Source organism: Patiria miniata, unplaced genomic scaffold, assembly GCF_015706575.1.
Source record: "Patiria miniata isolate m_02_andy unplaced genomic scaffold, ASM1570657v1 HiC_scaffold_24, whole genome shotgun sequence".
Classification (NCBI taxonomy): Eukaryota; Metazoa; Echinodermata; class Asteroidea; order Valvatida; family Asterinidae; genus Patiria; species Patiria miniata.
In genome coordinates this window covers 21,472,590-21,495,956 of record NW_024037063.1, presented here as the reverse complement: position 1 = coordinate 21,495,956, position 23,367 = coordinate 21,472,590, and the positions used below count along the sequence as shown (strand labels likewise).

Sequence of the window (23,367 nt, the reverse complement as noted above, 5' to 3'; positions counted from 1 at the left end):
TTGCGCCGGATGACTAAATACACCCAAAGGTTTGGCAGTATTCGGAATGGACAACAGATAAACACACAGGGAGTGAGGCCAGAAATATCTGTCAGCGACCCACTCGCAGCCAGTGAGGCCGGAAATATGAGTGTGCTGCCCGGGGGTGATGGCTTCAACCCGCCTGGCTTGAGGTCGAGTGAAAATTAATCCCGTACCTTGTTCCGTTCTTGTCAAAATAATCCCGGCGCAAACTGGTTAAAGTTTGAGTTATAAAAAAAAACTTTGATTGCGGGGATTTGTGGCCACAAAGAACAGATCAACAGGATGTTGTTTGTCAAGAATTTAATATTCACACACAGCAGAATATATCTAGTACATGTATCACAATTCAGGTTCTAATACTTACATTATTTTTTGTTCTCTGTTGTGTCCTACCAGTGTTTCCACTTTGGGTTTGGTGTGAACTCCGGTCAACAAAATTCCTGCTTCGTATGAAACCCGTGGCTTCACTTGTCCTGTGGGTTCTTGTTGATGGCACTGACCTTCTATTTGCATATTCATAAGAAGGTGACCTGTTTTTGTCCCGGTGTCTTACACTCACGGCTGAAAACTGAGCTGTGTTGTCTGCTCTGGTCCTTCTGAAGGATGGGGCTCTCTCTAGCCTCAGATCATTTGGAGATATGCTTAGCTTCAGGTCATCCAACGTGAGTGCTTGTCCTGGACTTGAGGGGTAGGAATGCCTCAGTGGTGACATTTTGGTGTCAGAAGCGGGATCATAGCGTGGGAAAATCAACTGATCACTAATGGAAGATTCCTTGATAAGGCTGGCCAGGTTAAGAGCACCAGACTCCAAACTGCACTGCAGCTTTGTGTGAAGCACAGCTGCGTTGACAGTAACCGTCGATGGTGATGTAACCGCTGTTGGTGATGATGACACCTTGGAGTCTTTCCATTGGTCTGTTCTCGCATCATCACTACTTTTGCTCACCATCTTCATTGAAGAGGTCAATCTCGTTTGAAGCCCATTATCAAATACTGCAATATTGTTATTATTCCAGTTGTTTGTAGGCCCCTCTCCGGTTCTCAACTCACACAAGTCTTTATCTTCATCTTGTTTTTCTGTCTCTTTTTCCTCATCCAGTTTCTTCCTTGATCTGCTCTTTCCTGATTTCTCAGATGCTCTTGAGACGCCATTCTTGTCAAGTTTTGCCGGAGTGGATCTTGCATACAGACCGTCCACAGGCTTGGAATGGACAAAGTCATCTGTTTCTGAGAACCTGTACAAGTCAGCATCATCAAATTGGTCGAGTTCCCGAAGATCGAAATCCAGTGGTTGAGAGACATCTGAAGAACCTGAGCTTCGGGGCTGGTGATGCAGGAAGCTTTCACTTGAGTAGGAGGATGTCACATGTGAAGGAGTCCCGGTGAAAGGCAAGCTGGTATTCCCAATCCTGATATTCGAGGTCCTTGCAGGTCTCGAGGTTGACTGATTTTTGTCTGATTCGATTGCACGGTGATGCTCCATGTCAGTTTGGTAGGCAATGAATTCCTGATTATCTAAACCTGCTGCCTCTGTCCAATACATATCAAGGTTTTGTTGTGGAATTGGTGTTACTCCCAACAGTTTGGAAGGGTTGGTCAGTTGGCTGTATAAGCTTGTTGGCCTGTGAGACTGTACTTCGATCCAGCCATTGGAGTCAGGTGCATACCACCTGCCATTTAGGTCCTCTGATGGGTATTCTGGCTGCTGTAGGAGTGCATCTAAATTCACATCTGGGACAGACCCTAATCCACTGGGTTGTTTACTGGGTGTGATGCACGTATCTGACCAGTGTTGATCGCTTCCGTCGTTGTCATCTGGATAATCTTTGCATGAGCTGAAACTTTGGACGTCTCTTGTTGCGTGGATGATAAATTCCTGTTGAAAGTTGGACTGATTGTGTCTGCTGTATGCTGGATTGGTTGCTTGCCTGTACGACCCGTCTATGAAATGGTCATGATTGTCAAAGGGTTGATCGTAGATTATTTGTCGATTGTATGACGATGTGGAATAGTATGGCACATCCGACGGAGGCACAGGACTGTGAATAATCAACTCCTCCACACGCTGCACTGTTTGAAGAAAGCAAGAACCTAGAGAGTTAAACAAACATCGTGGCAAAAAATTGGGTGGATTGGTTTGTCAATTCACCTGTGTCTGTGCCAAACTTGAAACCAGGGCATCATAGCGTCATAGTTACACAGGACTCGAAGGGGAAATGAACAAAGTCCATTGCTGTATGGACTGGTTTGATTTGCTTACTACTTCATGTATTGACCGCGTCATTGCTGGTGTAAATAAGCAGCCTTTTGTGATATCTGTTGTGCTAGTGGGGCGTGCTGGGTAATGCATTGTGCAGACATTTTTTGGAGAGATACCAGTAATTGGGTCGGATATCGACTGATAGGATTATTTTCTTCGCTTTTTTTTTCAATCGGCAAACAAATTCTTCTAAAACGTTTATCACCTTTGTGAATTAATTTTTACAAATCCAAAGTTAACGACCCCCAAATTATGTCAGTTTTTTTTAAAAGGCTGTGTTTAAATACATCATTATCAAATCATTGGCACAATTCAACATCTGCTGACATATGTAAGGACACCAGTGCAAAAATTTGTGGGTTAAAAATTAACTCTGCATTACCAGATGCAAGGCATTGTTCAGGGTGCTGTGAGGGCGTCTGTGCTGGGGTGTGGGAAGTGTCGGGTAGATCCGACATGTACACTAGTGGCCTATGGGTACCCATGATGCCTTTGGTGTTCTGCAAGCATTCTGATTGGTCGTTGTTGATGCCAAGAGACAGCCGCTGTAGTGGTTCAACTAACCATTCCTCTGGAGTTTTCGGATGTTCCTGCAATAGAACAATCAAAAATAATAAGAAAAATAGACGTGCATTGGAAAATCACTTAAGGCCCAGCCTTCCTCAATCCTCGAATGTCCTCCGGGCAGTTTAGGGGATTTTGGAAGATTGAGGCAGAACGCAACATACAATTTTAGATGATTGTGGAGGATTGAGGGCACACAGACATTCAGTATCGGTTGAGTTTGGAGGATTGAGGATGAATAGTGTTTGAAGAAAGGGAAGTATTTTAGAGGATTGAGGCTGAATGCATTTTGAGAGGCAGGGCTTTTGCAGGATTTTGAAAGATTGCGGAAGTGGGTATCCTTCATTTGAGCATACGTACGTACATAGATGTAAGCGCAAACTTTGGAGGATTTTGGAGGACTGAGGATGGTTCCCCGAAAAAGGGCATAGGGCTTAGGGTTAAAGGGAATGTACATCATTGGCTTTTGCTGTAATTTTCAGAAATGAACTATTTGAGGGGTTAGTATAATAGATCAAATATTGTTACAATAACATGTTTGAAGTTTTGTGTTCGAAAATGCTGGAAAAACGAAGAAAAAGAAAAATGTTCAAGTAGTCTGGTTCTCCGACTCCACTAAAGATAAAATGGATCAATGTATAGATGCCGGGAAATTGTAAGGTAAGGGAACCAGTCTAGCTGGCCTGCACCCGTTCATGAACATGTAACCAATAGCAAACAAAATTAGACTGAAAGAAGGTAACTTTGGAGCAGTAGTTGAAAAACAGTTAGGTTTTTCCAACGGTGGTCGACCAACGGTGGCCGATCATCGTTGGAAATGTATACAAAAATACCAGTTTCTTGAAAATGACTTCACACCAGGTGCCATAGTTTTACAGGATGCTTTAGACTGTCATTTACCAACATCCTAGTAAGGTATTTCCTGAAAACTTGGTAGTTTTATTTTTCGATGTTTGCAAATGTTGTACATGTATATTCCCTTTAAGTGTCTAATTCACAATAACATCTGCTCAAAAAGTTATGAATATACAGAGGTATTATTTTTGACAGGAACGTATAATGCAGTCACCATGTTTTGCATGATTGAAATGGTGAGGAATAAATGAACAACTTGGGGGGAATTAACAGATCTCTACATCTTGAGATACCCGTATGACTAACTCATCAATGAAGTGATTCTAAAAGTTTTTGTCAGAAAATTCCCCCAATGACGACAAGCTATTATCACAAGTTGCAACAGCAAATCTCAGATTTGTTTTTAGTCAACGCGTTATAGGCCACATAATTGAAATTTTTCTGAATTCCCCCCCCTTCTTTTTACACTGAAAACACAGTGGTTCCCTTTTTATTTATTTTTCTCCTTGCCATGGAAACAGAAGCTGAATCCTGAAATCTGATCCTGTCACAACAAATCCAGCCTCTGAATGTTTGATGAGGACAAATATTGGATGGTTTGGACCACACACTGCAACGGTAACACGCACAGCTACAATCCCAAGTAAACTACAATGTATCCTGATCTTTATGAAATTCTGCAATGCTTCCCATCTTAATTTACTTCTTTTCTTTTCATTTTTTTCTCTCCATGAAGGCAATATTTTACCTTTGTGTGTTTTACGGCTAAAGTTTTAGGGCAATTCCAGCGTTATGAAAGGCATTGGAATGTCCGTAACACAGCCATAATTTAAAATGATTCAGAGAAATGATCCAAAAGTCCTAGTCTGTAAGGCCAAAAAAAAAAAGTCTCCGGTTTCTGGTCTGCGCGCGCGTCGCCGTAGCCATGCGCGTCGGCAAAATGAAAAAGTTTTTTTTCAATGAAAGATGATGTCTCAAAACCGCCAAACTCACTGGTTTGACTGGAATCCTGCTGCTGCACAATTTTAACGTGTTTTTAGATTGGGTTATGGTCGAGAATAAGCTTTATGTGGCCTCTCTGGACTCCCATATATTTGCACTAAGTTTAGTCGGGCACCATTTGCAGTCATCAGCCGACATTTGAAGCAAAAAAATCAGGTTAAAAAAAAAAAAAAAAAGCCGCGTCGCCGCACCACTTTTTGGGCAAGCTCCATACCAGAAACCGGAGACTTTTTTTGTTTGGCCTAATCTCCTTGACCATTACTAGATGATGGATGTGTATGAGATTTAAAAAAATACATTTTCAGGTTTATTCACTGAGCTCTACCAGTATTACAGACATTACATAACGCTGGAAATATATTTTACTTTTAATTTAAAGAATACAATTGAATGCTTATGAATCTCGCTTTCGATTCTATCAACCAATCTACAATTATTCCCCTGTCCATCACGTCACGAGACCACGCAGCCGATATCAGTGCGCATTTGGTCCTCTACCTTCACTGGGACCCATTATACAGTAATTCTGGGTGAAGAGAGGCACTTGTTGTTAAGTGTCTTGCCCAAGGGCACAAACACCATGTTTTGCATGCACTTTTTGAACAAGAGGGCATTCATACATCGCACGGTATTACTCTCTAAGATACAAGTATTCATGGAATTCAGCGTTTTTTTTATTCTACTGTTGGGCATTTGTAAGGAGAATACCCACAAAAATGTTTATGTTATTAGTCTTTGCGATTATTCTGTAATTAAAGAAAACACAGTGTTTTGTAACAAGGAGACCTTCTCTTAGACTTACCCATGAACAGAAATCCCTTACAAAAAACTACACAAAAAAGTATGTAATTTCAGGCAAAAATGCGAACAGAAGTTGTACGCACAGTAACAAAAAATCCATACTAAAATTGTGTACGTACAAGTTCATTGCAGCACCACCATGTCATAAAACAACCTGTCTACAGTACTTATCAATTATGTCAACATGGGCAAGGTGCCAAAGTGTAGTCTGACAGTGAAAAATGACTCTCTGAGACTACTTAACACCTAGCAACCTGAACGACAGGTGGGTTGGGATTGATTGAAGTCATATTGACTTTAATAGGAAAAGCTGTCAAGGGGAACAGTTGGTGTGTTAAAGTCGATGTTCCCAACAACTTGGTCAAAGGTATGAATGATAATAGTTGTTTTTCCTTCTTATTTTAACTGGGTAGACCATTCAGTGGAATCCACTGGTCTCCCAATGGGCAAAGTTTAGAGGAGACAATGGAAAAAAATTACAGTTTCAGATGTGGGGAAACCCCAGAACAATATTCCAAGGAAAACCCACAGAATCAGGCAGGGACTGAAAACCCAATCCACATTGGCCCAGGCAGGAATCAAATCCGGGTCACAGCGGTGGAAGTCAAGAGAGGCACTACGTAGATTTTTAAACCAAAAGATGAAACATCACAGTCTTGCACCATTTTGAAAAAAAACCGACGTTGCAATGTCCCATCTGTCACACAAAAACATGAAAAAGTTGTGTAGTTTTTACATGAAAAGATCTTTTTGGTTCAAACTTGAATTCCTATCTTCTAATCAAGGTGACCTCACCAAAGTAAAATAAAAAAATCCTTTGATGTACAGCTGTATAGTTGATCTGATATTTCATCTCAAACTCTGTCCCGTCTGTCGCATTTTACCCATTTGTTAAGTACCGGTATTTTTGTCCCGTCTGTCACATCACCTCTAGGTTTAAAAAAAAGTTGAACATACATGTACATTTATTTGTAGACTCTTCTGTCCTTAAAAATAATAAACGTTTGTGCCTACATTTATTCAGCACATACATATATACAAATGTCACATTTGCCCATTTGTTATATTTTTGGTCCCGTCTGTCACATTTTTTCAATCACCTGTTAAAAAAAAGTGGAACATACGTGTACATTTTTTGTAGACTCTTCCGGTTTTTAATATACTACATGTACCGTTACATGTTCTTCTTAAAAATAATAAAAGCTTGTGCCTACATTTATTCAGCATATAAAAATGTCATGTCTGTCACGTCCCGTCTGTCACAACATTAATGAGCCCGGTGTTTCCAGTTCTATGTTTTGAATTACAAAACAAGTACGAAGTGAAGTGTTCAATCAGCTTTAAAAGAAAGAAATATTAAATTTCCCAGGGAAAGTCATTTTCAAAATATGGAGTGTAATTTCAGTCCCGTCCGTCACGCTGATTTCACTTTGTTTTGTCACTATACAGCCAATGAATCCTCTAGTTTCATGGATTGTTTTTTAATTTAAAAATATAGAGTGTTTACTTTGACTTCATACATAACATAGATGGTTACACCTTTATGGTTGTGTCAGGCCTTTGAAAAAAAAAGGTAGTGTAAATCTGTCACGTCTGTCACGCCGGTAGTGGCAAAAAATTGCTCTGAAACGGATCCATTATTTTTCAAATGTTGAAATGACTGAAGTGAAACCACTGAGGCTGTGTGTCCTGAACACAGAACGCATCATAGAACATGGATGATGCACCATTTGTTAGTGTTTTCACAAGTGATTCAAAGCACATCACAAGCCGCACTTCAAATTTGTCTTGGAGATGTTTGTGTTGGATTACAGGGTCTTCTCAGGAGCCAGTGTTTGTGAAGCTGAATGGTCAAGCAGTGCACAATGGCAGTTTGACAGAGTGTGGTTAAACAGTTAAACAGAGACAGACTACAGCACATCTGGAAAACTAACCCCTAAATCTATACATTATATGTATGAGGCTACCAGTACAATGCCACGCGTTTACTTTTAAAAACTACTGTAGCTGCAGTTATGCAAAGTTTGGGGTGGGGCTACCTACATTTACATGTACATCACCCGCATGATGAGAGTATTCTATGCAGCATTTCACTGACAGTAAGATTTATTAAAATAAATGTCTATGCCCGTTCTTGTACTACAAAAACATGGCATTCAAATTGACCAATCAACAGCCAAGTCCAGATTTCGTAATGAAATGACGTTTGTTTTTAATCCGATTGACAGGGGCGTGAGGTCGCATAAATTTGCACGCTAGACGTTGGACCGGAGACAGTGAGACCACCTTTGGACTATGGGTGATACTCAGACTACCCCTAGGGCAGATCTATCCAGAAATGAGGGAGATACTTCAGTCTAGGACATTATTTCTTAAAAATGCTTAGGCCTAATTTTTATTCATTAATTAAGGAAAAATTGCCAAAAGGTGATCTAAAAATGTCTCCTTATCTAGCAGTAGACTTACCAATCGTCAGCTTTATCGTGTTTGTTGCAAGCGCCTTGATTTTAGGTTCTTCACTGGCATCTTTTCCTAATGCCCAAATTATTGATTTTTTTTATCGTAAGAAGATTATCAGATTTTCTGGCAATGGAGCCAGCTTGTATTGATCTGTTTGTATCATGCAAAGATCACCTTAAGTGTTTCTTAGGTCTTGGCAGTTTGAAAATATTAACAGGATTAACTGACACACCAAGTAGTAGGCCTATAATCTGTCTCACGGATATTCAAAACGGTGATGGCAAATTTAAACTTTTTTGAGGGGGGGGGGGGAGGGGGAGGAGAAGGGGGGGATCGTGACACACCAGAGTGCCATGTCAGAGGTAATTTTAGGCCTTCAACATGTTCTCTTGCGGTAACTGTCAGAAATAAGGGGGTTAGTATCTTATAGCAAATATTGTTACCCTAACCATTGGAGGTACCAGTAGGAAACACTGACTGGCTTGCACCCATTACTTAACAGATGTGCAGCCGATTGCAAACAAAATGTGGAATAACTAAATTTGGCAAATTGGGGGCAGTAGGCCTAGTTTAAAAATGTCAGGTATTCCAATGATGGTCGACCAACCATCATTGGAAATTGCTACAAAATTTCCACTTTTCTTGAAAATGACAGCACACCAGGTGCCCCGTTTTCACAGGGTGCTTGAGACTATTATTCACTTTTACAAAGGTATTTTGTAATTATTCGGTGGGCTGTGTTTTGTTTTTTGAAGTTTGCAAGTTACAGCTCACTGCTACCGGTAGATACAATCTGAGGGTCGAGTCCACGATTCTTGCTGTGATGGCAACATTCCAAAGATACTACCGGTATAGTACCAAGGACATTCATGATCAGGCATAGTATTAACAATGCAGGATAGATGAAGGACAAACATGTACATTGTAAGGTACATGTACATGTACATTGTATGATCCTACCTGTGTTATAAGGCTGTGCATTGGAACCCATTCGGTTCTTCAGGTACTTGTAACCATGTTGTAACCAACTTTACAACTTTTAGTGCATGTAATTTCTCAGGCAATGTGAAAAAAGGATTGTGAATGTCATTGTGGGGATTTTTTTTAATGAAACTTGAAAGCCAGGGTACATGGGAAAACAAAACATAATTCCGGTTAATGGTGCTTGGGAACGTCGCAGTTTTCTCATAAGACACAACTCACAATACACTATATCTTGCTGCATTGACAAGGTTGGGCTTGTTTAATTTTGTTTTCATTCGGGTAGCCGGTTCCAGTGTTACCCCTAAAATAAATAATGCACACCCTGGTACAGGCTCTGCACTTTCAAAACAAGAGTAAACATTCTTTAATTGGCCAAAAAATCAAGCAAACCAACCTTTCATTACCTGTGAGCATGAAAAAGTACTTACCCAACCAAACAGTTGAAAAACCCATGTCAACACACTACTATGCAAGCCAGGCTATCCACAAAAGAAAATATCCACCGTGGTTAATTGCCTCCACGAGTTGGTTGCAAGTTCACCAGAGGCAATAAAATAACACAATACTACCTACTGACCACTTGAACTTTGTCAAATTACTGTTTGTTAGTTATGAATTTAGTTGGTACTCATTCATTGGCTTGGATACCTGGCTGGCTTGACGTTTGAGAACAGATGTCCAAAGACTGATTCATGATGACAATATAATTACAAGACCTGTCTTCACACACAATCACTGCAGTATAGTGCATAGAAATCATGCAGTTCATTCTGTACACTTGTATTTGTGTGACCAGTGATGGATTTTTAGACTCTGTTGCCTGATTGGCCAGTACTTGGTAGACTGCACCATTAGCACAGAGAGGGTGGAGCTTACAACTTTGGATATTAAAAAAAATACAAAACCTATCTAGAGGGTAAATCTCTACATGGAACTTTTGAAACCTATTACAAAAATGTAGACTTGGGTTTTTATAAGATACAATTTCCAGATGTGTACTTGAAATTCTCAGGAGCAATGACGAAAACATTTGGCATGCACCTATCTAAACCCCTTCAATATAATGAATCAACCCTACCTCATTTGTGTATGCACTGTTCACATGTGTAGAGAGAGCCATGTGTGGTTGATATGGAAACACTAAAGCTTCATTTAACGTTTTCAAAGTGACTACAGAATGCCAGAAGAAGAGAGGACAAACCTTTCATTAGAGGCGAATTAAACTGAAATTTTTCTATATAGGGATCACTACTAGTTTGCTACACAAAGGGAAACTTCCAAATGTGCAAATATTGCAAAATGTACAATTGCTGTAATTAGTCTATTTTTTAATCTGTACATGTAGACCTGTCTCAAATTATTTTCAGCAAGTACCGTTACTACCGTATGTACACTAAGACCGATAGAACTCTTGACTAATTTCAAACCTCATCTGGTAGTTTGTAAGTATCTGGCTGACTGCACTCCTAACTGATATTGTTTATTTTCACACCCTTGCCATGACAATGACAACACCATGCAGCAAACAAGCGTGTAGCATTTCCACAAGGCATTCTGCTAGCAAAATGGAGTGACATGTTTACTGGATTCAGTCAAAGACAGCAAGTAGAAAGAAGAGAAACATGAGAGGATGTGTTTGTTGTCAGAACTGAAAAGCTTGGGTTGTTACAATGAACATGTAGGCCACAACGGTTGGCTGCAGGGCACAACGTGCCTCACACTTTAGGTAGCTGTACCGGTAGATTACTATAGATCAGAACAAAATGCCATAGGATCATATCTCACAGCACACAATGTTAAACTCCCATTGCCAATGAATGTGAGTTCAAATTCAACATTATTAGGTGAAAAGTTAATGACTAATAATCTGTCCTACAGTGCACCAGATGTCACTTCAACTCAAAAACTAAAAAAATACAGCATTTTGTTAATGGTTAATTTATTGGTAAAAAGGTGGGAATAGTTCTGTGGTAACGTGTGTGACATTTTGATCAGTCAAGTGTGTGACATTTTGTAATTAAAATTTTCCTAATTTATGCACCAATGTAAGAACTTTGCACCTTTAACACTTTAGTAAACAATATATTGTTTGTATAATTACATCACATGAAAAAGCTTTCCTTTTTCAAAAAGAAGTAATTTTGGTTCAATTTAAGAAGCATTGCCCAGTAGGCCTCTATTTGCTAAATGTGCATTTCTCGTGATGAGCTTGAAGTCTGACACACATTTTTATACCAAATTTATGAAACTTGACCTTAGGCCAAAAAAAAAATATACTTCTGCTTCCGATTACATGCCTTTCAAAAATAGGGTCGGTCGGTCGGAAATTTTTTTATTTTGCCATTTTTTTTTATGCAGATTTAGGCCTAATGGGGTATTCAATTATATGCGAAGTTTTTAGCCTGAACTATTTCCATTGCACTACGAAAGCTATACACGAAATGGCAACAAAGAGTGAATAAAAACTACCTTTAATTATTGTAAATATATTTACGTTCGATAATTTCAAAAAATAATGGAAAATTCAGGTCGTTCGCACCATATGCACAACGCTAGTCAAGACGCGGGGAGCTGGCCAAAACTCCGAGGTGTGTGATGCGTGCGTGTGTGGCGAGCGGCCCACCATGGGCCGACAGACCTGTTTTTACGGTCAAAAATTTTGGGAAACACGCGGCGTGTATCACTCCAAATACGAGTAGTGCGATCTCAAAATGAACTCTTGAACACAGAAAATACATACACAGACAAGCTAGATCAATTCTGTAACTTAACTTGCAAAAATGTTCTTTCTCCATCGGTGTTTTCTTGGCATTTTTACGATGTCGAATCCGACCAGTTGACAGTGGCCTGCACTGCTAGCTTGCTATCGGTCGCATAGCTATGGACTGGTTACCGCATTTTCATCATGTCTTGTAAATTGGCCCCTGCGCGGCGCGGCGGGAACCAGTCGTCGCCACGCGATTATAGTCGCCGTGACATCGCATTGCGAAGTAGCTATATCGCGAAGCGAATTTGTAAAAATAACGGAGGTTTCTTTTGAAAAAAAGCGAATGTAAGTAAGAAAACAAATAAATACAAGCATTTTTTTATGCAAAAGGGTTGTTGAGAGGTATTTTGTGAAGACAGAAAAGACAACAAAATTTTATTTTTATTTATTCAATCTTTTTTTTTTTTTTAATTGCCGATAAAATTTTTAGGGTCGCAGCCTAAAAATAGGGTCGGTCGGGTAACCGGAAGCAGAACTATTATTTTTTTTGGCCTTAGGGTCACCATGCTGAGTGATGTTATTTGAGGCCGTGCATCATGGAAATTGCAATTTATAATACATCGAAAGTACAGCTTGCTGTGGTAACAGTGCGCTAACTAAGTTAAAAAAAAAAACCAGTCTAATTGATTAATCATAGCCTTCGGTATGTTTAAGAAAGACATGCAGTATACTAACAAGTAAAAGAGTCAATGTTTACCTTTTTTTTAATCTAGAGATAATAAAAATAATGTGACAGATGGGACAAAAATATAGGTCACTTCGATAGAAGATCTAGAACTCAACTTTTAACCAAAAATATCTTTTCATGTACAAAATATACAACTTCTTTTTTTGCGTGACTGGTATTGAAACCTGATTTTTTCAAAATGGTACAAGATTGTAATATTTCATATTTTGGGCTAAAATTATGTAGTGGTGGATAGGGTGGATATCAGACTTCACAGCCAACCAAAAGTAGAAATCTTTGAAGCATATGAACTGTAACAGAGGGGAACTCAAATTCCCATCACAAAATAGGGGGAAAAGCTTAATTTCCGTTTCCCCAAACTCCAACCGACGATAAAAATTAATCCAAGCGCTCAGAGGAAAACAAAAACTGTTTCTGAAAGCCTCGTTAATCTACTCTCCAAGAAAAATGATTTACAAGCAGAAAATGTGCTTTGAAAATTCATGCATTTGAAGCTCTTATCTGGAATTAAGCAATTGTGAAGCGCTTTGAGATCTTTGGTATAAATTGTTTTGTCTTTGGAGTCATGAACTCATTTATGTGCTTACAGTGTAGTAGCCTACTCCCAAGTATGAGGACACACACGTCAACGAGTAATTGATGACAGGAGGCCAATTCCGGTGTGACAGACGGGGCAGATTTACAATATCTTTTTTTTTGCAAAGGCCTGCTACAACCATTATGTAAGGTGTTACTATCTAATGTAAGGTCAAAGTAAACACTCTACATTTCAAATTAAAAAACAATCCATGAAACTAGAGGATTCTTTGGCTGTATAGGGACGAAGTGAAATCAGCGTGATGGACGGGACGGAAATTACACTCCATATTTTGAAAACAACTTTCGTTGGAAAAAGCTACATTGTATCTGTTCCCCTGGGAAATTTAAAGTTTATTCTTTTAAAGCTAATCACTTTTATGCCAATAATCAGTGAACACTTTACTTCGTAATTCAAAACATAGAACTGGAAACACCAGGCTCATTAATGTTGTGACAGATGCGACGTGACAGACAGGACATTTTTATGCTGAATAAATGTAGGCACAAGCATTTACCCATTATGTAAGAAGGACATGTATATTAAATCCCAAAAGAGTCTACAAACAAAATGTATGTTCTTGACTTTTTTTAACAGGTGATTGAAAAAAATGTGACAGACGGGACAAAAATACTGAACAAATGGGTAAAATCTGACATGATTAGCACTGAATACCTGCAGGCACAAGCATTTATTATTTTTAAGAACATGTAGTAGGCCTATATATTAAAACCAGAAGAGTCTACAAAAAAATGTATGTTCACATTTTCAACCTACATGTAGAGGTGATTGAAAAAAAATGTGATGGATGAGACAAAAATACTTTGGCCTAACAAATGGGTAAAATGTGACAGATGGGAGTTTGAGATGAAATATCAGATCAACTATACATGTTCATCAAAGGATTTTTTAATTTTACTTTCTAGGTGAGCTCACCTTGATAGATGATAGAAATTCAAGTTTGAACCAATATATCTTTTCATGTAAAAATTACACAACTTTTTCATTTTTTGGGGGGGTGACAGACGGGACATCACAACATCGTTTTTTTCAAAATGGTGCAAGACTGTGATGTTTCATCTTTTGGTTTAAAAATCTGGAGGATAGGGACGGCATGAGACTTCATACTCATCATAGTCAACCAAAAACAAAATCTTTGAAGCGAAAGAACTGTAGCAGAGGGGAACTCAAATTTCCATCACAAAATAAAGGAAAAAGCTATTTCCGTTTCCCCAAACTCCAACCGATGATAAAAATTACTCCAAGCAGAGCAAATGAAAAACAATTTTGAAAGCCTGGTTAATCTACTCTCCAAGAAAAACGAATTAACAAACAGAAAATGTGCTTTGAAAATTCATGCATTTGAAGTTCTTATCTGGAATTAACCAATTGTGAAGCGCTTTGAGATCTTTGGTATAAATTGTATTGTCTTTGGAGTCATGAACTCATACGGTAAGATGGTGCTTACAGTGTAGTAGCCTACTCCCAAGTACGGTATATGAAAATGAGGACACACACGTCAACGAGTAAGAGGACAGGAGTCAAATCGAGGACAACCTCGATTAGAAAGCATGTACAACAAAACAATGGGAGCTGTTGCAAAAATGTTAGAGAGCAAGTAAACAAAAGATCGATGATGAGGAACAAGAAACAAAAACTTGATTTACACCATGAACAAACCAGACACACAAAGGGAGAACAAAAGATCCTTTCAGTCCTCGAATGTTGGGTCTTTTGTTGAAAATGTTCCTCTATCGTACAGTAAACATGGTAAATGTGCTCAGTCCATGGGAGAGTGTCATATTATTTTACAGGAACTAAGGGAAACACAAAGCATAGTCCTCGGGCGTATAGAAATTCACTACTTGGTGAGCCTGCGAGTGTGAAACGGGTCAACTGAGCACTCACAACAATATCTGTCCTATCTATAGAGTTCTTGTCGTGCTTATGAGTGGTCACACAGCATTGTATGCTGTCATGACCAATAACATTTGCAGGCCGACCACGGTTACAAGATAATAAATATTGCATCATGTACAATGTAGCATTATAAGTCTTTTCTCAATTTCAACACGTGTGCGCACAAAGTTTCGAGAGAGAAACAGTTTGCCTAATGCGTGCAAAATCATAGCAGGGAACCAACCAAATCATAGGTTCTTGTTTTGAAGTAAATGCAAAATGTTGATATCTTTTTATGGCACTATGGTCTATGTTTTTGTATGCTCCAACATTTGTGAAAACAAAGTTTTTCTTCTTCTTTCTGATTAGATGAAAAATTGCAAAAAGCGATTTGGTTGTACCACAACCCCCATAGACTTGGGTGCATTCATCTACTTTGTTTCTCTCTCGTGAAAATTGTAAAAGCCCAGTTGAAATTGCCAAAAGGCTTAGAAAGATAACTGATCTAGTTAGCCCAGCCCCTTGTTTCTGACCAACCACAGCCATAATTAACCCTCCTATGCAAACAAACATTGTGCCAAGTTGTCCTTTCAGTCAAAATCAATTAAGTGACTGTTTCCAACAGTTAAAGAGCGCCCAGCCTAAGCAGGATTGACTGGCTGGGACTGTTTATGTAACCTGAAACAGCTGTGCTTTGACTGTAGCTGATTAATAAGACAGCTGAGCGACTGGTTTCAGGTGCTTTTGTCTGTTGACTGAATTTGACTAGTCAGAGTGCTTGCTCAAAATATGATCTGACTGTTTGTGACTATCCTGTATGAACAACATGGCAGGGGAAGTGCATGTAATTTTTGACTGTCTGACTGTTTAAAGCTATAGTCCATCATTTGCAGCTATCCGAAAAGTAACTGGCGTAAATACTGTTGAAAAACATACTTGGTTGAAAGATAGTAAGGGAACTAAATTCCCTGTGAAATTATTCTCTCTGGCAAGCTGTCATTTTGAAGTAATCAACGAAAGAAGGCCTTTCCAACGGTGCTTCTTAAGACGCACCGTAGGAAAATTTAAATTAGAAGTTCGTTTTGTTATTCGGCGAAGCGCGCGCAAGCGTTGGCACGACGCACACGCGTGCAGTTGCTATAATTCGTCGGATCAGTGCGCGACATCGCGTAGCTGCAATGGGCTCAGTGAGAACATGTCTCGGACGCTGAATTCAGGCCCAATTCAAAACATGATTCAGCAACTTTTGATTTGAAATTGAGATCCTAGAATGCTGTTTTTCTCCGAATATACAGCTGAAGCTGAGCTGAAACTTCATCAGGTTATCTGTTCAGTATCCTTCATTAGATTTTGAACACTTTTATTGCTTCAAACGAACAAAATGCACACATTACAAATGATGGACTATAGCTTTAAACAGTACTTTATGTACATAGGAGGGTAAATGTCGGACAAATCAAAGACACTGTGTCACTGGAGAGGCACACATGCTGTTGCCGATGTGTGCAGGGGGAGGAGCCTTAAATAGATCAGTCTACTGATTAAAAGAGAATTACCTGTATCTCAGCATCCTCGTGTCTACCGTCAAAGGTATCACCTGCAAACATCATGTCGCTTTCCTCAGCTGAACACAACTGGTCAGAACCAGATCCCACCGGTTCTCTCTGGTTTTGATTCTCACCAAGCTCCTCTGTTTCCTCAAGTTCCTGGCTCAGAACTGAATTTGAGGGTTCAGAACCAGACCCATCTCGAACAGAGAGGGCGAGGTTGCAGACGACATTGTCTTGAACACTGGGCTGTTGTTTCTCCTGAATCCTTACAATTTGATCACTCTGCTGGATCATCAAACGTGATAGATCTGCCTCAAACCAGTTACGGCCAGTTCCATCCAGTAGTGGCACTGTTGCTGACAATCCACATACATCTATTCCTGTGACTTTATCATCAGGGCAAGTTGCGAATGTCTTGTCATACACAACATTATCCTGAACTTTTGAACGGGATCTGGGATCATCTTCAATCAAGTGATTGTTTACCGAGGTCAATCTGTTAACATGATCTGGTATGTACACGTACTCTGATTCCTTTAAAGAAATGCCAGATTCTTTTGCACTACAATTCTTTGTGGTTTGGTGCTGGCTCCCGAACATTACGTTGTCCTGTACACTATCGCTGGTTCTGGTCCCCCGATGTCTCGCACGTCCATTTACATCAACGGCACACAGAGTTGTTTCAGTTCCTCTCGTGGCTAAATTCATTATTCTAGAAGCGCCCAAAGTGTTGTCTCTGACACAATTTGACGCACTGCTTTGTCTTTTTCCAGCGGGCTGCAAATGCACATTCTCTTGTACCTCATGCAATGTGGTATGACACAGCTCCTTTGTTTGATAAAGTGCCGTCTTGCGCCTTCCAGAAGTCTTTAATCTTGGGGACATGTTTTCTTTGAAAAGAGCTCGTCGGCTGGATTTTGAATGCCGGTGTTTTTCAAGAGGCCTTCGATCCATTGGTGATTTCTCAGGGTGGATGGCACCTTCATGAAGAAGTTTCTTCTCAAAGAACTCTTCCCCGATGTTGCTCTGTCTTAGTTGATTCACTGTGCATCCTCAAAACATCTGGAATGAATAACAGAACCGTGGGTTTACATGATGTAGGCCTATAATCATTATCCTAGCGGGATCTACCAATAGCGTCATGATCTGCCCCAGTTCCTGACTCCCATTATCGTTCGAAATGTACTTGTATTTACAAACAAGATCCAGTCACAATCGATGCATTGCGCTCGGTAACGGAATCGCACTCGGGATACGGGGACCATTGTACGCTGGGCATGATGACCACATCGCATCGTTCAAACATTAACACGAGTCGGAAAATTAACATGTTCACCATCGCGAGGGGAGCTCTCGGAATTGAACGGGAAATTTCACTTTTCATCCGGATCGTAAGTAAACTTCAGTACAACCATCTTAATTATCGATGTCTACTTTGTACCTAGGGTGGTGTATCTAGTAATTTGTAGGCCATTTTTATTTTGAGGGTGAAATCTGATGTTTTTGTTGGGCAATGTTGGGAAAAAATGTTAAATCATTTTTGCAATGACTGACCTTCATTTAGCCCCATATATGTGGCCAATTTACTGGACTACCTCCGTAAATAAGGCCACACTTCCACCATGTACAAAAACATGTCGAACTTTGTCAAATTTTGATTTGCACATTAGACTTTGTTTGTAGTTTATTTTTGCTTTAGAAGCATACTTACCCTCTTTATAGGCTAATCAGAAAGTTCTGCCTTTTTCAGATGTCTATTTTTTGTGAAAATTCCAGGTTCGTTTGCACACGTTTGCGTATCAAAATTTCAACATGAAATTTCAAGAAAATTAGACATCTGAAAAAGGCAGCACTTTCCGATTTGTGCCATAAAGAGGGTGTGCATGCTTCTAAAGCAAAAATAAACTACAAACAAAGCCTAAATGTGAAAATCAAAATTTGACAAAGTTGGAAATGTTTTTGTAAACGGTGGAAGTGTGGCCTTTATTTACAAAGGTAGTCCAGTAAATTGCCCAATTTATGGGGCTAACCTTCATTGAGATGATTTATGAAGAAAAAAGCAGCGTCTAACTCAGATAGCAACATTCTTTCCCACTGTTGGGTCAAGGACAAAATTGTGTCGACAGACTGACTGACCCTACTATCGCCAGACCATGTCCGAATGTTAAAAAGTGATGTTCCATTGTTCCCCCTAATGATGTTCCATTTTCCGAGATATTCTTCAATCTTTCTGGAGCCCATATGCACTCGTGAATGCACTCGTGCATTTATCGTCTGGGGGCCACGTGCACTGATCTCTATTCAGGATCTACGGCACAGGGAACAGCCGTTGCATTTGCAACTCGCGCCCTCGCTCGACAAGCAATTTGCATAAACGCGACGTCACAGCTTGAGGTCATCTCTTTTCACATTCAAAATGGCTGCCATCACCGGACATTTCACGAGTGCATATGGGCTCCAGAAAGATTCAAGAATATCTCGGAAAATTGAACATCATTACACCTAAGCATCCCAGAAGTGATAGATGGGACATAGTAGAATACAACCATATGTAAGAAATTCCATGCAAATTTTATGAAAACGTCCTCAGTAGTGCGCGCACCACGGTGTGTGGCCTTAGGTTCAGCGCAGCATACCGCGGCCACACAAGTGGGTCTACCCGACGGCCACACTAGTGGGCTAACACAGGCAGGCACAGCTGATTTTACGCGTACCGGCTTTATCATGACATTAAAATAAAAAACGTGGCGTCAGAATGCATAATTCTTTCTTAACTTCCATTGCAATTAATGATATATGAACTCAAGATTATAAAGTCAAGATTGATAGTAGATATTTAATGGAATTAAGGGGAAAATTACCACAGTTTTCCTTCATCCATGTGCAGTAAAACACGTTCGAAGTTTGTACACGGCGCCAGTAGATGTAGTGTGGCGCAAGGCAATTTGCAGCACAAGTACATACGTAGACACGTCTGGGGGTCTGACAAGCTTTGGTTTTGTGTGGCCGAGTGAGGGCGCTATACACAAACAACGGTCGTCACATTATGACAGCTCTTCTGCAGCATCTGCTTCACTCCACATCCCCACAATCAAAACACCCTTTGGAAGACGATATCTCAAGAAAAAAATGCAATGAAAAAACATTAAAAGTTTTCTCGTGATAAGAAACGATACTTTAGAAATTGACGGGGTTGAAGCGTTGACAAAATTTGTGCAGTGTATTTATTAAAACAAAAAATCAAATCGAATACAAGCAATAATTTCTTGTACAAAAATAAAACACTCTAAGACGATGAACAAAAAAACCCACACATTTTAGTGAATTGAAGTCGTCCAATATAATGGCCGCGGTATATAATTGGAAACGGGAACCGTTGAATAAAAAACATAACATGATTTTAAAAATATGTCACTAAATTATAATTGAACCAAAAAAACCCCAAGTCTTTGAGGAGACAGTAAATTTCATTTCAAGAAAAAATACGCTGCATTGACTTGAAATTTCATGCGATGATTGGTCGTGATATTTGACACGACAGGTTTAAACATCGATGGAAACTGTGGAAGATAAAACTGAATCAGATTAGAAGAAAATACAGCGTAATAATCGCCCGAAAATCAATCCGAAAAAGTAATATTCCTATCTCAGCACACGCCGTATGACCGTGTACAATGCGCCTGTCCATAGGAAACGGCCAAACGGCTGATTTTCTACCTCAGCACACGCCGTATGGTCGTGTACAATGCGCCTGTCCATAGGAAACGACCAAACGGCTGATTTTCTACCTCAGCACACGCCATATGGTCGTGTACAACGCGTTTGTCCATAGGAAACGGCCAAACGGCTGATTTTCTACCTCAGCACACGCCATATGGTCGTGTACAACGCGTTTGTCCATAGGAAACGGCCAAACGGCTGATTTTCTATCTCAGCACACGCCGTATGACCGTGTACAATGCGCCGGTCCATAGGAAACGGCCAAACGGCTGATTTTCTACCTCAGCACACGCCGTATGGGCGTGTACAATGCGCCTGTCCATAGGAAACGGCCAAACGGCCGATTTTGTACCGCGCTATTGGCAATACACGCGTGCACAATCGGCCGTGTACAAAAACGGCCATATACGGGGTTCAAATGGGATTTTCGCTATGGTCCAAAAAGCTGGTCTGCGGTTTTTAGGATAAGTTTACGCTTTAAAGCAGGGAACCAGTTACCGTGTGTGTCGCAGAAGTTTAGAGTAGAACAACAGATTGTATTGGATTGATGATTGCGCCCGATTGCGCCCGAACCAGTTACCGTGTGTGTTTTTGGGGTGCCTGTGTCGCAGAATTTTAGAGTAATAAAGTTGCTCACGAAAAAGGAGAGGATAGATAGAATCTTTTCGTGTAAACTTCAACTTGCAATAATACAAAAAATACAACCAGAGGTATTTCATGATTTCAAGGGTTTGGCATCATATTTGAATGAATTAATCCAATGCTAATTTCAATTAATTTATAAAATTTCTTATGGTGTGAGACTTTTATGCAAGACTTCTTGCAACACGGCCAGAGCTTATTGTGCACTCGCACTTGTTTTCTCTGAACGAAATTTCAATTTGTATCCATGTATTATTGTTTTAACCGAAAAAAATGGGCGTCTGCAATTCTCTGAAAAAAAAATGCGTTCATTCTGCGCACAAAATAATAAGTGTGCCCTGCACGAAGAGTCGACGTTGTCAGGAAGCCAATAATTCGCAGATCGTGATCCGCGTTGAAGTCTTTACGCATACGGTGCTGACCATTCGCTCGTACGGTACCCCCGCCCTGTTTGCAGGGCGGGGGAAAGAGCGAATGCTGACCAGTGTTTATGTAGGGCGCCCTCTCCTCCTTTGGAAGAAATTGATGGCAGCAGAAAGTACGGAGCATCCTTACACACTGCTGTTTTCTTGTCGTTGTGTGTATTTAATCTTTCACGGTTCCCGTCGATTTTTTAAAATTTGTTATGTTATGTTATATGAAATTTCGTTCGATAATTAGTCGTGATGTAATGACATCACGACTAATTATCGAACGAAATTTCATATATCAATACAATTTGTTATTCTGGAGTTGCTGTCTCCATAAAGAGTTTTTTTCTTTTATTCAATAAAAAGTGACTAAGATTCGGAATGATTTTTTTCGCGATTAAAACACTGTATTTTCCTTAAATCATATTAAATTAATTCTTACACGGTTCACGTCAACTTTCAAACCGGTTGTGTCAAAAATCATGGCCAATAATCGGACGCAATTTCAATCCAATGCAATGTGTTGTTCTGCAGTTATTGTCTCCACAAGAGTGTTCTTTTTTGTTTAGATAAAAGTGACCAAGCTAAGGAATGAATTGTTCGTGATAAAACACTTTTTTCTTAAAATCATATTAAACTTATTCTACCACGGTTCACGTCAATTTTCAAGCCTGTTATGTCAAATATCATGGCCAATAATCGGGCGCAATCATCAATCCAATACAATCTGTTGTTCTACTCTAAACTTCTGCGACACACACGGTAACTGGTTCCCTGCTCTAAAGCGTAAACTTATCCTAAAAACCGCAGACCAGCTTTTTGGACCGTAGCGAAAATCCCATTTGAACCCCGTATATGGCCGTTTTTGTACACGGCCGATTGTGCACGCGTGTATTGCCAATAGCGCTGTACAAAATCGGCCGTTTGGCCGTTTCCTATGGACCGGCGCATTGTACACGACCGACCATACGGCGTGTGCTGAGGTAGAAAATCAGCCGTTTGGCCGTTTCCTATGGACCGGCGCATTGTACACAACCATACGGCGTGTGCTGAGATAGAAAATCAGCCGTTTGGCCGTTTCCTATGGACAAACGCGTTGTACACGACCATACGGCGTGGCTGAGGTAGAAAATCGGCCGTTTGGTCGTTTCCTATGGACAGGCGCATTGTACACGACCATAGGGCGTGTGCTGCGGTAGAAAATCAGCCGTTTGGCCGTTTCCTATGGACAAGCGCATTGTACACGACCATTATGGCGTGTGCTGAGATAGAAAATCAGCCATTTGGCCGTTTCCTATGCCAAACGCGTTGTACACGACCATATGGCGTGTGCTGAGGTAGAAAATCAGCCGTTTGGCCGTTTCCTATGGACAAGCGCATTGCACACGACCATTATGGCGGTGTGCCGAGATTTTTCAAAAATTAATTGAAATTAGATTGGATTAATTCATTCAAATATGATGCCAAACCCTTGAAATCATGAAATAAATACCTCTAGTTGTATTTTTGTGTTTTATTGCAAGTTGAAGTTTACAAGAAAAGACTCTATCCACTCCTTTTTCGTGAGCAACTCTACTTTAAACTTCTGCGACACACACGGTAACTGGTTCCCTGCTCTAAAGCGTAAACTTATCCTAAAAACCGCAGACCAGCTTTTTGGACCGTAGCGAAAATCCCATTTGAACCCCGTATATGGCCGTTTTTGTACACGGCCGATTGTGCACGCGTGTATTGCCAATAGCGCGGTACAAAATCAGCCGTTTGGCCGTTTCCTTTGGGCAAGCGCATTGTACACGACCATATGGCGAGTGCTGAGGTAGAAAATCAGCCGTTTGGTCGTTCCCTATGGACAGGCGCATTGTACACGACCATAGGGCGTGTGCTGCGGTAGAAAATCAGCCGTTTGGCCGTTTCCTATGGACAAGCGCATTGTACACGACCATTATGGCGTGTGCTGAGATAGAAAATCAGCCATTTGGCCGTTTCCTATGCCAAACGCGTTGTACACGACCATATGGCGTGTGCTGAGGTAGAAAATCAGCCGTTTGGCCGTTTCCTATGGACAAGCGCATTGCACACGACCATTATGGCGGTGTGCCGAGATTTTTCAAAAATTAATTGAAATTAGATTGGATTAATTCATTCAAATATGATGCCAAACCCT

The 23,367-nt window shown here is 40.2% G+C and overlaps 1 protein-coding gene across 1 annotated transcript in view; it reads right to left on the bottom strand.

The window, feature by feature from the left end:
* The window catches only part of LOC119731718, a 55,375-nt gene extending 35,994 nt beyond the window's left edge, over positions 1–19,381 (bottom strand). The window contains exons 1-4 of the mRNA XM_038204942.1: positions 19,293–19,381; positions 16,438–17,493; positions 2,667–2,874; positions 389–2,094 (exon numbers count right to left, since the gene is read on the bottom strand). Coding sequence (XP_038060870.1) covers positions 389–2,094; positions 2,667–2,874; positions 16,438–17,385 — 2,862 coding nt within the window. The 5' untranslated portion in view covers positions 17,386–17,493; positions 19,293–19,381. The remainder of the gene's footprint in view (positions 1–388; positions 2,095–2,666; positions 2,875–16,437; positions 17,494–19,292) is intronic.
* Between the last annotated feature and the right edge of the window lie 3,986 nt (positions 19,382–23,367).